Below are 14,457 nucleotides of genomic sequence, written 5' to 3'. Positions count from 1 at the left end.
GGGTAAATATCCGGGGTTCATCGTCTCTCGTCAAGATGATTAACGACATAGACACACACGGGTGAGTTAAGGAGCGGGAAGTTTAACAGGCGGAAGAAAAGAGTAAGGAGACCAGCTCTCAGACATCCTTAAGGGAAAGGCTGGCCCGTGACTGACGGCAGCAGGTTTTATGGGCAGGCTTGAGGAGGCGGTGTCTGATTTACGTAGGGCTCAGAGATTGGTTCGACTAGGGGTGACGTTTACGTAGCGCGCGGGGAAGGCTGGTCACCCCACCGTAATCTTGTTATGCAAATAGGCTTCCCACTTGGCCAGCGACATCTTCTCCACTCGTTACTGTACACATGGCTGGCAAAAAGAAAAGATGGAGCGGCCATTTAGAACATGCCTAATCCCAGGTAGTGTTTTTTTTTTTCTGTTGTTGTTGTTTTTGTCGTTTTTTGAGACGGAGTTTCGCTCTCGTTGCCCAGGCTGGAGTGCAATGGCGCCATCTTGGCTCACCACAGCCTCTGCCTCCTGCGTTCAGGTGATTCTCATGCCTCAGCCTCCTGAGTAGCTGGGATTACAGGCGTGAGCCACCGCACCAGCTGCAGCTCGATTTTCCAGGTTGCTTTTTGTTAGAAAAGAAAATGATATGGGCGCTCCTTTTCATTAAAAGGAAAACCTTATTGAGGACTCCCATTCCCTCACTATCTGCCTAAGTACTTTCTTCTTAACTCCTATATCACTGGGTCAGCAACAACCCCAATCAAACCTCAAGGGAGACGGGAAGGTGGGACGATCTGTCAGAGCTATGCTGAGTTGAGGCAAGAGGGCCGACCTTTATGGATTGCGAATCAGTGACTTATTGGAAGTGGGGCAACCTGGAAGGAAATGTGGCTTTGGGTGAGACAGCTGTCTTCAGAGGAGGCAATTTCTTTGTATCTGAAGGGGCAATTGTTAGTGTTACCCTGGACTGAAGGGTGAATTGTGGAGAATGGAATAGAACGGTTTGTTACAATGATTTGGTTGATGACTTATTTCCTGTTTCCTTAGCTTCATCTTGCTGAGCAAAAATGAAGGAGCCTGGACCCAACTTTGTTACTGCGAGAAAGGGTCTTCATTCATTCAAGATGGCATTTGTTAAGCACCTACTGTAAGTAGATGATCTCCTGTCAAAGACAGTTAACAAATCCTTGGAATATTGCTTCATGTACAGTTATTGGAGATGAGTAACTTACATTCTCTTAATTGTAATGGTTCCTTGGAAAGTCATCATGGAAAATGAAGGCTGGCTCATACATTTTCCCAGACAGGAATTTGGCTGCCAACAGGGAATTCTAAACAACTAAAAACTCCAGATGATGAATGCACAACATAATGATGGTTAAATTAAAAAAAAAAGAGCATGGTAATAAAATTTCCATGAAATATTTTGTGTAAGTGCAGATAATCAGTCATTTTCTTTGTAGAATTCTTATTCTTAAACAATTTAGAATACTTTGTTCTTTATAATATATGATGGACAACTATACTATGATTCTTCTGAGTGACTCAATTCTCTCTTTTTTTTTCCACATTTAATGACTTTGTTTCTCCTAAGTGAATGCACACATAGTATATTAATCAGGGTTCTCTGGAAAAACCAGAACCAATTTATTATCAGGTACTGGTTCATGTGATTGTGGAGGCTGAGAAGCCCCATGATCTGCTCTCTACAAGCTGGAGACCCAGGAAAGCTGATGAACGTCAAAGGCCTAAGAGCTGGAGGGCCGATGGTATAGATTGCAGCCCAGGTCTAAAGGCCTGAGAACCAGAAGCACAGAGGGCAGAAGATCAATATCCCAGCTCAATCAGGCAAAGAGAAAAAGTCCTCCCATCCTCTCCTTTTTTCTTTTATTCCGACCCTGGATGGATTGGATGAGGCCCAGCCACATTGAAGAGAGCCATCTGCTTTAATCAGTCCACCAACTCAAATCCTGATCTCTTCCAGAAACACCTTCACAGATACACCCAGAAATAACATTCAACCGGTTAGGAGCATCCCATGGCTCAGTCAAGTTGACACACAAAACTAACCATCACAGATACACATCAAAGTTAAATAATACTAACACAGACTTTGGCAAGCTGTATTTTAAAACACAGTAGGTTAGTGAGTCTGGTTTAAGAGCACTAGATGAAACCACATATAAGGATGTTTTTGACATTCTGTGTCTGACCCTTTAGATTCCCTGCCCCCCTCCCCACCATGTTCTGAACCCCAAAACACTGACCTCTATGAACAGCCCCACCTGGGCTCTGTTACCCTCTGGCTTCCCATTGGCCCATGGAGGCACAGAGGAAGTTGGGGCAGGAGGACAGAATGGTTGAGGTACCGATGCTCCTCTCAAGGCCACAAGTCAGCAGGGGCTACATTCCTGTGTGAAGCTCACTACCCCTCAGTCGTCTCCTCTAGCTCTCTGTGGGGTCTGGTGACCTTTCTCCTTACAGTCCCATTAGCCCTTGTGGAGGTAATGGCTCTCCAGGGAGTGCTGTCCACGGGTGTTTCAGTATCTCTTGTTGGTTCCCATAGCCCCACCCACACCTGTGTAAATAGCCCTTCATTAACCTCAGCTCAGTTGTCTGGTTTGAGTGTACCATCTGTTTCCTGCCGGCACGCTGACCGATAACAGCATTTTTGATATAGGTCTCCATCACATGTATGTACTTTTGTGTCCTCTGTATTCCTCATTGATCAGGGTTACAAATTTTCTCTTCCTGTGACACTAAATTGCCCTTAATAAAGCTTATTGACCCTAAAAGTCAAAGAGGGCAAAATCAGAGCTAGTCTCAATTTCTTAAAGTGGACATTATACAGAAGGTTAGGAAATATTAAATACAAGTATTCACATATGTGTTCCCCCCGTCAAGCTAATAAACATACATATGTGCTTTTTGAAAACCAGTGTAACCCCAGGTTGTCTCTGGCTCCTAGTAGGTGCTGATGAGAGCAACGAATTCCAACTCGGCAGTTTTTGTAAACTGAACATGAGCTGTTAACGTCTCTGCATCAACTCGGGTTTCCTTTTGCTTTTGTTTAAATTGAAGTTTTTCACTTAATATAAGATTTAGAGATTTCTGTCTCAGAGCTCGCCAAGACTTGCTACTTTTGTCTACCCTTGTTTTTAATCTTAAAAATTTAGATTTACTTAATAATTCCAAGTATGAACATTAATGTTGCTTTTATCTTCCATTTCACTGCACAGGAGGAGGGGAACAGATACCAAACTACTGATTATTTTACTTCCATTGTTAATACACATGAGAATATCAGTCTTCTTGTGTACCTGGAACTTAAAAAAATTGGTTTCAGCTACTTGAGAGGCTGAGGCAGGAGAATGGCGTGAACTCAGGAGGCGGAGCTTGCAGTGAGCCGAGATCGTGCCACTGCACTCCAGCCTGGGAGACAGAGCGAGACTCTGTCTCAAAAAAAAAGAAAAAAAAATTGATTTTTAAAAAATTATAGTAAAATATATATAACATAAAGTGTATCGTTTTAACCATTTTTTAAGTGTACAGCCTAATGGCATTAAGTACATTTGCATTGTTGTGCAACTATCCCTACCATCCCCCTCCAGAACCTTTTTTTATCCTCCAAAATTGGAACTCTGTACCCATTACACAATAATGCCCCATTCTCTTTTCCTGTAAGCCCCTGGCACCCACCGTTCTACTTTGCTTCTAGGAATTTGACTGCTCTAGATACCTCATATAGGTAGAATCATGCGGTATTTGTCCTTTTGTGACTGGCTTATTCCACTTACCATAATGTCTTCAAGGTTCATCCATGTTGTATTAATAACATGTCTTGGAATTCCTTTCTGAAATTTCTAAGGCTGAATAATATTCCATTGTATGAACAGACCACATATTGTTTTTCTGTTCATCTGTTGATGCAAACTTGGGTTGCTTCTACCTTTTGGCTGTTGTGAATAATACTGCTATGAATATAGGTGTACAAGTATTTATTCAATCTTTGCTTGCAGTTCTTTGAGCTATATATGCAAAAAATGGGATCCTGGATTATACGTAATTCTATGTTTAATTTTGTGGAACCACCATATTCTTTTCTGTGGTGGCTGCACCATTTTATATTCCCAATAGCAGTGCACAAAAGTTTTTCCACATCCTTGATAGCACTTGTTATTTTCTGTTTTTTGTTTTGTTCTAATTTATCTTTTGACATGGAACATTCTTATACATGGTTACAGATCCATTATGGTGGTCTTCATCAAGTTAGAGGCTGCAAAGCATCCATATCATTCATTCTTCTAGGGATAAAGGCGTTTGTAAAATATCAAATTCAATAACACTGCTAAATGTCTTAAACTTTGTGTGTGGGAGGGAGAAAGTGCTGGATTTTATAAGTGCTTATTACACTTGAAGATGACACATTTCTTTTCTATTGAACATTTTAAAGAACAATTTAATTCATCCCAACTGATATTTTCTGAAGGCCACTATGTACCAGGTTCTGTTACCGGTGAATGGACCCATCAGTGAACAAAACCTTAAAAAAATTACAGATCATTTGGAAATCCACTATTACAGTGGCTTCTTTAGGGATGATACTGTTTTCCTATATGCTACCTAGGAAACGTGCTTCCTTCCAAACTCACTGTTATGTCTCAAGCGATTAGTTCCTGCCTCAGAAGAAACATGAGTGAGAGGCGCTCCTTCTACAGCCCTGACTTTGTGCGTGTCTCTGGCACTCACCACTTTCGACCTTGTCATTTGTGTGCTTGTTTGATTTTCTTACAACACTTTGAGTTTCTTGAGAGAGGATTTCATCCGTATTTGATTTTCTACAATTATTTGCAGCATTTTGCGTATAAGCATTAAAAAGATTTATTTCATTTGCTGAATAATAATGAACATGGCTGTTTTGTATTCTTTTTATGAGATGGTCAGTCACATGCAGCCACGGAGGAGACACAGGGGAGGCTCAGGAAGACAGTGTATTATACTCACAGGTCCTACAAAGAGGAGGCACGCCACGCCACGCAGGACCACAGGAGAAAAACCACCAGAGTGGTCAGGAGGCAGGAGGCAGGGGCTCAGGAAAGCATTCGACCAAAGCCTTTACTGAGGTTTCCTTGGGGAAGGCAGGTGAGCAGCTTAGGATGGGCTAGTTTGAATCATCCTGGTGGGCTCTAAGCTATAGGGATAGTCCCTAGTTGTCTAGTACCCAGCTCTGGAATGGTTAAGGCAGAAATTTTAAAAAATGAAAATTAAAAAAATATATATGTGTACAATATCATACACACATATATACAAAATAATACACATATATATTGTGTTTGTGTGTACACACACACACACACACACACACACACACACACACACACACAAGTGGCAACTCCGTGTTAGGGAGAATGGTGATTCTAGACATCCTGAACTCCAGAATGATGGTGAAATAGGTAATCCAAGTCACCTCCCCACCTGCTCCTGACTCGGGCGGCTCCCTCGGTGGGTGAGGGGGTTGTTGGTCTGCACTTTGGCGCCCTCTAGGTGAGAACACCGCATAGGCCCCTCTGATCTCATTGCTGCAGTTTGTATTTTTCATAGGAAAAAATTAGCAAGCTGACCTCTGTTTTGGAATGCCTCAGAAGCTAGAATAGAAGCCCACTCACTTTCCTACAGCACCCGTTTACCCCCACACACCTGTCTTTGCTAGGTAATAAGCAGATGCGGCTTGCAGACACAAAGCGTGAATACGATTAGTAAATTCACCTTGTGAAATGCAGCTCCACCTTCCTCTAATTTGGCCTTAGGGGTTGTTTTGCTGTTTTTATGAGTCTGTATGTAATTAGTCACAATTAAAATCTGAAGTCTCTAAGTATTTTCACAGTCCAATTTCATCTGAGGCAATGAAAAATAAATAACTCACAGTGACTTTATTACTTCTGTTTCTCAGATTTGGGGAAGCAGAATAGTGAAGTGGGTCTCTTCACGCATCCACAGGACAAATAGGATCTGCAGGGGCTTGAAAGTCCCATAACTCAAGTTCATTTCACCTGGACTGTCAACACTGTCTATGGGCAAGACTTAAGGCAGCAATGTCCAGCAATTCTTTGTGTGCGAGGATCTCATTTCATCCTTCTTCCAGGGAGGAGAGGAGTGAGAAAAAATGACTCCCAAACCTCTTGTTACCATCCTGTCTCCACTTCTGAGCTCTGTCATTGTTTATGTCATTTGTATTCCAGATTCCAAAAGGATATGAAAGATCTGCCTGAGACCTAGTAGCATATTTCCAGCTGGCTCTTGGGAATCAAGAATATATACAAAGCGTTGTTGACAACAAATGTTTGTTTACTCTGAAGATGGTTTCCCCTTCTGTGTGAGTCAGGGTTCTGCAGAGAAACAGAACCAATGGGATATACATAGTGCTGTGGTTTGAATGTGTCCCCTCCAAATTTCGTGTTGAAACTTAATACGTATTGAGGTGATATTAAAACGTGGAGCCTTTTGGGAAGTGATTAAGCCATGATGGCTCCACCATTGTGAATGGATGAGTGCCTTGTAAAAGGGCTGGAAAGAAATGGATTAGGCCCTTTTGCCCTTCAGCCTTCTGTCACATAAGGATACCACCAAAAGCATCACTGATGGGACAGCCCTTCACTAGATATGGAACCAGCCAGTGCCTTGATCTTGGACTTTCCGGACTGCGGACCTTTGGGAAATAAACATTCTGTTCTTTATAAACTACCTCTTCTTAGGTGTTTTGTTAGAGCAGCACAAACAGGACAGAAATACATGTAGGAGGAGATTGGCTTGTGTGATTACAGAGACCAAGTATTCCCACCGTCTGCTATCTGCAAGCTGGAGAACCAGGAAAGCTGAGGGTTCAATTTAGTCTGAGTCTGAAGGCTTGGCAACCAAGGGAGCTGCTGGTCTAAGTCCCGGAGTCCAAAGGCCCAGAACCAGTAGCTCTGATGTCGGGGCCGAGGAAGATGAATGGACCAGTTCAAAAGAGAGAGACAGAGAATTTCTCCTCCCTCCACTTTTTTGTTCTATTCAGACCCTCAATCAATTAGATGATGCCTGTCCACACTGGTGATGGTGGATCTCCTGATTCAAATGTGAATCTCTTTAACCATCACAGCTTCTAAGTTCCCACCTTTCTTCCATCCTTGCCCATCCCTTCTTCTCTAACCTCACCTTGTCCTCCCTTACCTCTGTCCTTTCCTCTCTCCCCTGCATACATTTTGTGGAAAGCCTATGTATTAAGGGTAGACATAAGGCAAAATTGTTTCTCTGTTCATGGAACTTAGATACTACTGCACCAGCTACTGGAGAAAGTATTATGTACTTGCCAAGTAATGCACAGGATTTTTGTCACTTAGAAACCCAACAAAGCTCAAAATCTACCGTCATCATATTCTCCTTCTTGTCACTCAAAGTCACATCAAGAGGATAAATTGATTTTGTCCTCAGGACACCTTGTCATGTCTCCCAACTTTCCTGTATAACTGATGGTTGTTACTCCAGACTTTTACTAGATTATCTTCAGTGTTGTGGGTTGAAATGCATCTTCCAAAAGATACGTTCAAGTCCTAACCCTGGGAACGAGACCTTATTTGGAAATAGGGTCTTTGTAGATGTCGTCAAGTAATGAGGTCTTACTGGAGTAGGGTGAGCCCTAATGCAATGACTGGTATATTTATAAGAAGAGGAAGATTTAGACACAGACACACAGAGGGAGAAGGCCATGTGATGATTGAAGCAGAGTTGGAGTGTCTACAAGTCAAGCAGTGCCAGCAATCACCAGAAGCTAGGCGGGAGGCACCCAACAGACTCTCCCTCCCACCCCCCAGAAGGAACCAACCTTGCAAATGCTTTCATATAGAAGCCCCCTCCAGAACTGTGAGGGACTTTCTCCTGTTTCAAGCCACCCAGTTAGTGGTGATTTGTAAAGGCAGCCCTAGGAAACTGGTACACCCAGCCAGTGCAATAACTTTCAAATAGTTCTGCTTGCTTCCAACGCTCACACTCCATCTGCTCCCATCCTTGATCACTGTGGCATCCTGCACATGGCACTCAAAGCTGGGTCAATGTGAGCCAAGAGAACTCAAGAAAGGAGAGACATAAGAGAGAAGAAGACCTTGGAGAGAGAGGTTTTGAGACTGGAAAGTAATCATATAAGCCATTGGATACTTGCAGAAATCTTGGGGTGGTCTCTGAACTTCCCCCAGAGCATGGAATGGGGGAATTCAAAGGACAGAGAGGCTTCTGTTGCCTTCTGCATGGTGTATAAGAAATCTCATTGAATGCTCTCTGCCACTGCATGGGCTGGAACCACTACCTGCATATGTGCAGGTATGCAGTTAGGAAGCTGAGGCTCTGTGGGGTTATCTCTTGCTTAAGAATGACCGACTGGACTGACAAAGTTCAGCAAGAGAATTAGAGCCCAAGATATTCTGCTCTGTAATGAGTACTCTTCCTTACCACCCTTATATCTCTTAATCAACAAACTGGGTTGTTTGTTTTTCTTGGCCCTGACTTGCTATTTACCTATCTGGATTTCCATCTCTTTCCCTCTGCACCTGGTCAAAAGCTGCTCATCCTTCAAAGTCCAGTTTAAATTTAATTGTCTCTGTATAAATGTTCCTGAGCACCTTAGCTTGAAGAGGCATGAATCAGTCCCACTGAACAAGACTAACTGACATGCATATAATTTAATTTGCACAATTGAACACCTGCTGAGTTGTTTCTTCAATTATGGGCTTGGTCTCTTTGCATCTTTTGTTCTGAGTTATTTTTTTCACACTGTTGTAAGCTCCTTGGGCAGAGTCCATAATTTATATGTCTTTGTATACCTAGTGGGTCTCAGAACAGTTCCTTGCACACACAAAAAATGAGGCAAAATGAAGTCAGATGTCTTGGTTCTCAATATAGTCATCTGTTCTGGAGTCGTTGTCTAGGATATTGAATGCTTTTCTTAAACTTCCTGGTCTCTGTCTCCTCTTCTTTGACAGTAGGGGTTTGAACCAGCGAATGTCAGTTTCCTTCAGCTCTGTTGGGCTGGGGCACTGCTCCTTCAGCTTAGAGACATATGCTGGGAAGAGGGAATGTGAGACTCCTCTGGCCCAATTTCCAGGCACCCGGGGCCCCAGCAAGCTTACCTTGTCAGATTCACCAAATGGTTGGGCTGCAGGCATGACCTTGGTGTTCCTTGCAGGAAACAAAGGCCAGGTGTGATGCTGGCAGTGTGTCTGTGTGTCTCAAGAGTCTCTCTGATGTTCCGTCTGAAATATGTGTTGGGAGATGCCAGATCTCAACCCGACAGATCAAGCCACATGTGCCCAAAAAGGCTTTTGGCGACATCACATTCACTTAGGAGCTGTGGTCCATAGGGGGCTGGGGAATGATATTCTGAATGGTGATGGAAATAAATGTTCTTATTCTTGTTTACAGTGCCTTTTTGGGAAAATGGGTGAAATAAAGTTCTGTGTGAGTGTGCGTGTGCGTGTGCGTGTGTGTGTGTGTGTGTGTTGAAGTAGGGCTGGAATGGAAATATGGCGGGGAGGGATATTTGAAGCTCTGTAGTACCATTCCTTATTGAAGTAACACCCCTCGCCTAAGTATAAACTTGTGCATGGCTTCCCCAGTGCAAGTTTATAAGTTTATAAACCCCAGGCTCTGCAGATTAGATGTATGGGCAACTGAATTTTTATACACAAGCAGAGAAATTTTAAGAAATTTAAAGCATAATCATGTGCATCCAAATGCTGGTGGTTTGTGCTGGCTTAAGAAGCAAGAATATTCCTTTGGTTGGGGTAGCATTTCTCTTTACTGAATAGCATTAAAATAGCAACAACCGACTATGCACTTCAGAGAGAACCATCTAGACATGGAGAGAAAAGAATCAATCTTGTTTGTAGGTAGCAATGTCTGGTAGTATCCATAAAATATAACAGCCAAGGAAATTTCAAAGGAGTGGAGCAATGGAGATTTTGTGCTTAAAGAGAGATCAATTAATTGGCAATCATATACAACTCTAGGTATAATTATGTAGAAAACAGGCAACATGAGATCATTTATTTATTTTTATGAGGGAATAATTTTATTTTATGCTCATTTTACTGAGGCTAATTTCTTCTTTTTCTCCTAAGAAGTAAATGTGAACATGCCTATTGCGTGTATTTGCAAAGGAAATTCAAACATTATGTCTTTGTTTCAGAAGCAAACGCTGTTAATCTTGCTATTTCAGAATGACTTTTATCATAGTTATAGATGTTCTCATTTATGTGCAAATACATTTAAAGTGACAAAAAAGGAATACTTGGGGATTTGAATAGCATGTTTTCAACTTCAATTGCATGCTGTATTTAGAATTTAAAGGGATTCCTTGATCTTTGTTTTCTCATACATTTCACTTGAGGCCACATTATTCTAGGGCAGTGGTCCTAATCCACAGATTTTAGTCTCTTTGCCCCTATCCCTCCAGGGCACATCTGCAATCCCCTAGTATAGGATTCTAGTAGGTAAAGGCCAGAGCTGCTGCTAGACAGCCTAAAACACACAGGACGGTTCCTATCCACAAAGAATAATCCAGTCCAAAATGTCAGGAGTACTGAAATGGAGAAACCCTGCTTAAAAAAAAAAAAAAAAGAAAGAAAGAAATTTTATTTCCTTCTTACAATAATCCATAGTTAATCTCTGAGCCCCATTTTGTCCACAACAGCATGGTGTCGTGACCTAAAGGTATATCTCAAAAGAATCTCTCATTCTTATCAGTGCAGAATAGAAAAATTGTGTGCAGCCTACGTGTGATTTGTCACTTTAGTACTCTGTGGTAGGTTATTTGACATTTCATGCTTCATAGTCTGAAATGCCCTCTCTTAGTATACCCATCTGAGATTTTCGAGAGACTGTTTGCCTAAGAATGCTTAAATGATGGCCAGATTTTACTCTGAGTAATACTACCACCTGGAAGTGGGGGAAAAAAAAGAAGGAGGGAAAAAAGTTAAGTTTTCATTCTAAACATCTTCAAAGCTTGATTGGCTTTAATAAGGTATCATTAATTAATTCAACAGCTAAGAAGGGACTGCAAGTGTTAAAAATCATGGCTATCAAATGTTACGGCATCTGGGAGCCCTAGTGGTTGACTACTTGACATGATATTTTAGGACAATTCTACTGTACTTCAGCATAATAAACCGGAAAGACATGAACAAATGTCCCAACTGCTTCCCTTTCTACTCCCATCCCCTGCTCTGGAAAGAAGCCCTAACACCTCTAATACCACACTGCTGTAAAATAAACCCAAATGTTGCACTTATTTTACTGCTATGCATTGAGCATTATTATTTGGAGATGCTCTATGCTGCTTCATTAAGGATCTTTCATACAGGGTGGGGAAACTGAGCCACATGGGATGATTAAAAGAAGGAAGAAGTCAGATGACTTCGGATTCTGTTGGCTCCTGACTAGAGAACACCTTAGGAAAAGCAATCCTTCATCTGCAGCACACAGAAGAAACCACATTCCCAACTTCTCAGTGATGAGCCCTGTTTCCTAACAGTGTGAGGTTAATGAACCTCCTTATTTTTGGCAGGATGAGGAAGTGGCAAGCAGAAAAACCTATCAAAGGGAGCCCAGTTCCAAGGCTTTAATTGCTTAGGTGACTGTTAAGAAAAGAGCCCCCTTCTTTCACAGCACAAGGATACAGTTCTCTGTTCCCAAATCTGGCAGCTATTCCTCAATTATAGAAAGAAGAAGGAAATTAAAATGTGATGGATTAAATAAGAGAGTGAACCGGTACTTATTTCCTAACTAGAAATTACCATTTTTGTGCTTTTAAATTGATAATTATCAGCACCATACTTTATTCACTTTTGTCATAGGTCCTTCTTTTAATTAAAATTGAGATGCTTCACATTTCTTGCCTTCCCTTAAGAAAATCTTTCAAGTGTTTAAGTCCCTGATATCGGAAAGCTTTAATTACAGCATAGAAAAAGAAGAGTGGAAAGAGCTGGGGCGGGGGGATGTGTCCCTTCATTTCCCATGAACATGATCACACTGGGAACTCAGGGAGGTCCAGTGCATTTGTCAACTTGCCAAACATTATGTTCATTAAAGGCCAATCACCATTAGAGGGTGATTCTCCTGCCTCACCCTCCTGATAGCTGGGATTATGGGTGCCCACCACCACGCTTGACCAATTTTTGTATTTGTAGTAGAGACGGGGTTTGCCATGTTGGCCAGGCTGCTCTTGAACTCTTGACCTCAAGTGATCCACTCACCTTGTCTCTATCCCTGGGGGTAGAGACACGTGAGCTGATTTCCAATTTTACCTGCTCTGCCTCATTTCAGAGCCCAGTCAGATCATTACCAGACTTCTCACATTGTCCTAAAAAAAAATGCATTAAAGTTAAGTCACAACAGACATCCAGGTTTGCACCTGTATCTCACACCTGTGAGGAACACTTTTATATTGAAACAAGACAATGTTCTCCAGAGAAACAGAATATATATATGTATGTATTACCACATATACATATATATGTATGTTTACATGTATGTATATATGCACATTTTAAATTTTATTAAAAATTTTAAATATATTTATTTTAAGAAATTGGCTTGTGTGATTGTAGGGGCTGGCAAGTTCAAAATCTGTAAGTCAGGTCAGCAGGCTGAAAACTTAGGCAGAAGTTAATGCTACTGTCTTGAGGCAGAATTTGTTTTTTTTTGTTTGTTTGTTTTTTCAGGAAACCTCAGTTTTTGCTCTGAAGGCCTTCAGCTGACTGAATGAGGGCCATGCACATGATCCATTTATCAAGGAGAATCTCTTTTACTTAAAGTCAGCTGAGTAAATTGTCTAAAAAATACCTAGATGAGTTTGATGACATGACTGTGTATTATATAGCCTAGCCAAGTTGATACATAAAACTCATCATCACAGGCATCAAGCTCAAATGTTAGGGTTTGCAGTGGACTAATGCATACTTAAGTACCTAGATGACACCCAGAAGGGAAAAAAGCCCTGAGCTTCCCCACTCAGCATGCTGCCACCTCCATACCGATGTTGACTCTCTTTCAGTTTTCAGGTTCTAACCCACATATTCTGGTTCTGACCTGCTCTATTTTCTCTTTATCCTCCTGGAGCAGGAGTGAAGTATGTTGAGTCATAGGACAGATTTCACTATTCCTTGAATGCCGACAGAACTTAAAGTCTTATGTCTCATGATTTTCCCCTTGATTTCCATTTTTATGCTTTGGGTAATGAGGTTTAACTTGCCTCTCCATTGGGAATACAGATTCCTGGAAGGTAGAGAATATTTCATCTTATTTTCTGTGTGTAGAGTTCATAGTTAGGGTTCAGGTGATAGTCAGAAAATACATTCAGAATTTTAGAGATGTATGGAGTTGTGAAACTAGCAAAATATTAATCATTCTTTTGACACAGAGCCTCACTTTGTCACCCAGGCTGGAGTGCAGTAACATGATCCCTGCTCACTGCAGCCTCTGCCTCCCAGGTTCAAGTGGTTCTCCTGCCTCACCCTCCTGATAGCTGGGATTATGGGTGCCCACCACCACACTTGACCAATTATTGTATTTGTAGTAGAGACGGGGTTTGCCATGTTGGCCAGGCTGCTCTTGAACTCTTGACCTCAAGTGATCCACTCACCTTGGCCTCCAAAAGTGCTGGGATTACAGGCCTGAGCCACAACACCCTGCCTAATCATCTACTTTTAGTACATCCTACATCCTTTTTCCTTCCTTCCTTCCTTCCTTCCTTCCTTCCTTCCTTCCTTACTTCCTTCTTTTCATCCATCTGTCCATCCATCGATTATTAATTCAATAAATATTTACTGTTTTCCTTCTTTTGAGAGGTGTATGACCTAAACTAAGAGGTATAGAGGTTAAATGACTTGTGGGAAATTAGAATGTTTTATTCTCTTGTTTCCTGCAAGTCATTTATATAGTTGCTAAAATTTAGTAACTGCAGTAAAAATACGTGATTCTGGACAACATATCTCATTTTATTTACTTCTAATATTGATATCAGATTGGTTCTCCTGCCTCTGAGTCTCAGTTGAGATCAGAAAGAGATGATAACAGCTCATTGGGAATTGGCCATTTGCAACCAAAGTTTGAGATATAGTTGAGACAACTAATTGAATAACTGGGTCACAATAGGAGATATCTTAAATTACTAAAGCTACACATGATTTTGGAAAGGCTGGTTTCATTTATTTAACTAAACTACCAGTAATACCTTATGTTTCCAACTTTGGTTTTTGTCAGTTGAGATCTGGCTTAATATCCCTCATGGAAAAGATGGACAATTTAGGCCAAAAGTATTTATAAAGATAAAGTTTAGGCAGGGCACAGTGGCTCACACCTGTAATCCCAGCACTTTGGGAGGTTGAGGCAGGCAGTTCACGAGGTCAGGGGTTCAAGACCAATCTGGCCAACATAGTGAAACCC

General features: G+C 41.6%; 1 protein-coding gene across 1 annotated transcript in view; it reads left to right on the top strand.

Annotated features, from left to right (window-relative positions):
* The first annotated feature begins 260 nt into the window (after nucleotides 1–260).
* LOC116482137 (Down syndrome critical region protein 8) overlaps nucleotides 261–14,457 on the top strand; it is a 49,564-nt gene continuing 35,367 nt past the window's right edge. The window contains exons 1-2 of the mRNA XM_058427569.1: nucleotides 261–395; nucleotides 1,033–1,132. Coding sequence (XP_058283552.1) covers nucleotides 1,053–1,132 — 80 coding nt within the window. The 5' untranslated portion in view covers nucleotides 261–395; nucleotides 1,033–1,052. The remainder of the gene's footprint in view (nucleotides 396–1,032; nucleotides 1,133–14,457) is intronic.

Source organism: Hylobates moloch, unplaced genomic scaffold (assembly GCF_009828535.3).
Source record: "Hylobates moloch isolate HMO894 unplaced genomic scaffold, HMol_V3 SCAFFOLD_14, whole genome shotgun sequence".
NCBI lineage: Eukaryota > Metazoa > Chordata > Mammalia > Primates > Hylobatidae > Hylobates > Hylobates moloch.
Note: the sequence above shows the minus strand (reverse complement) of the source record. Positions and strands in the feature narration are given on the sequence as shown.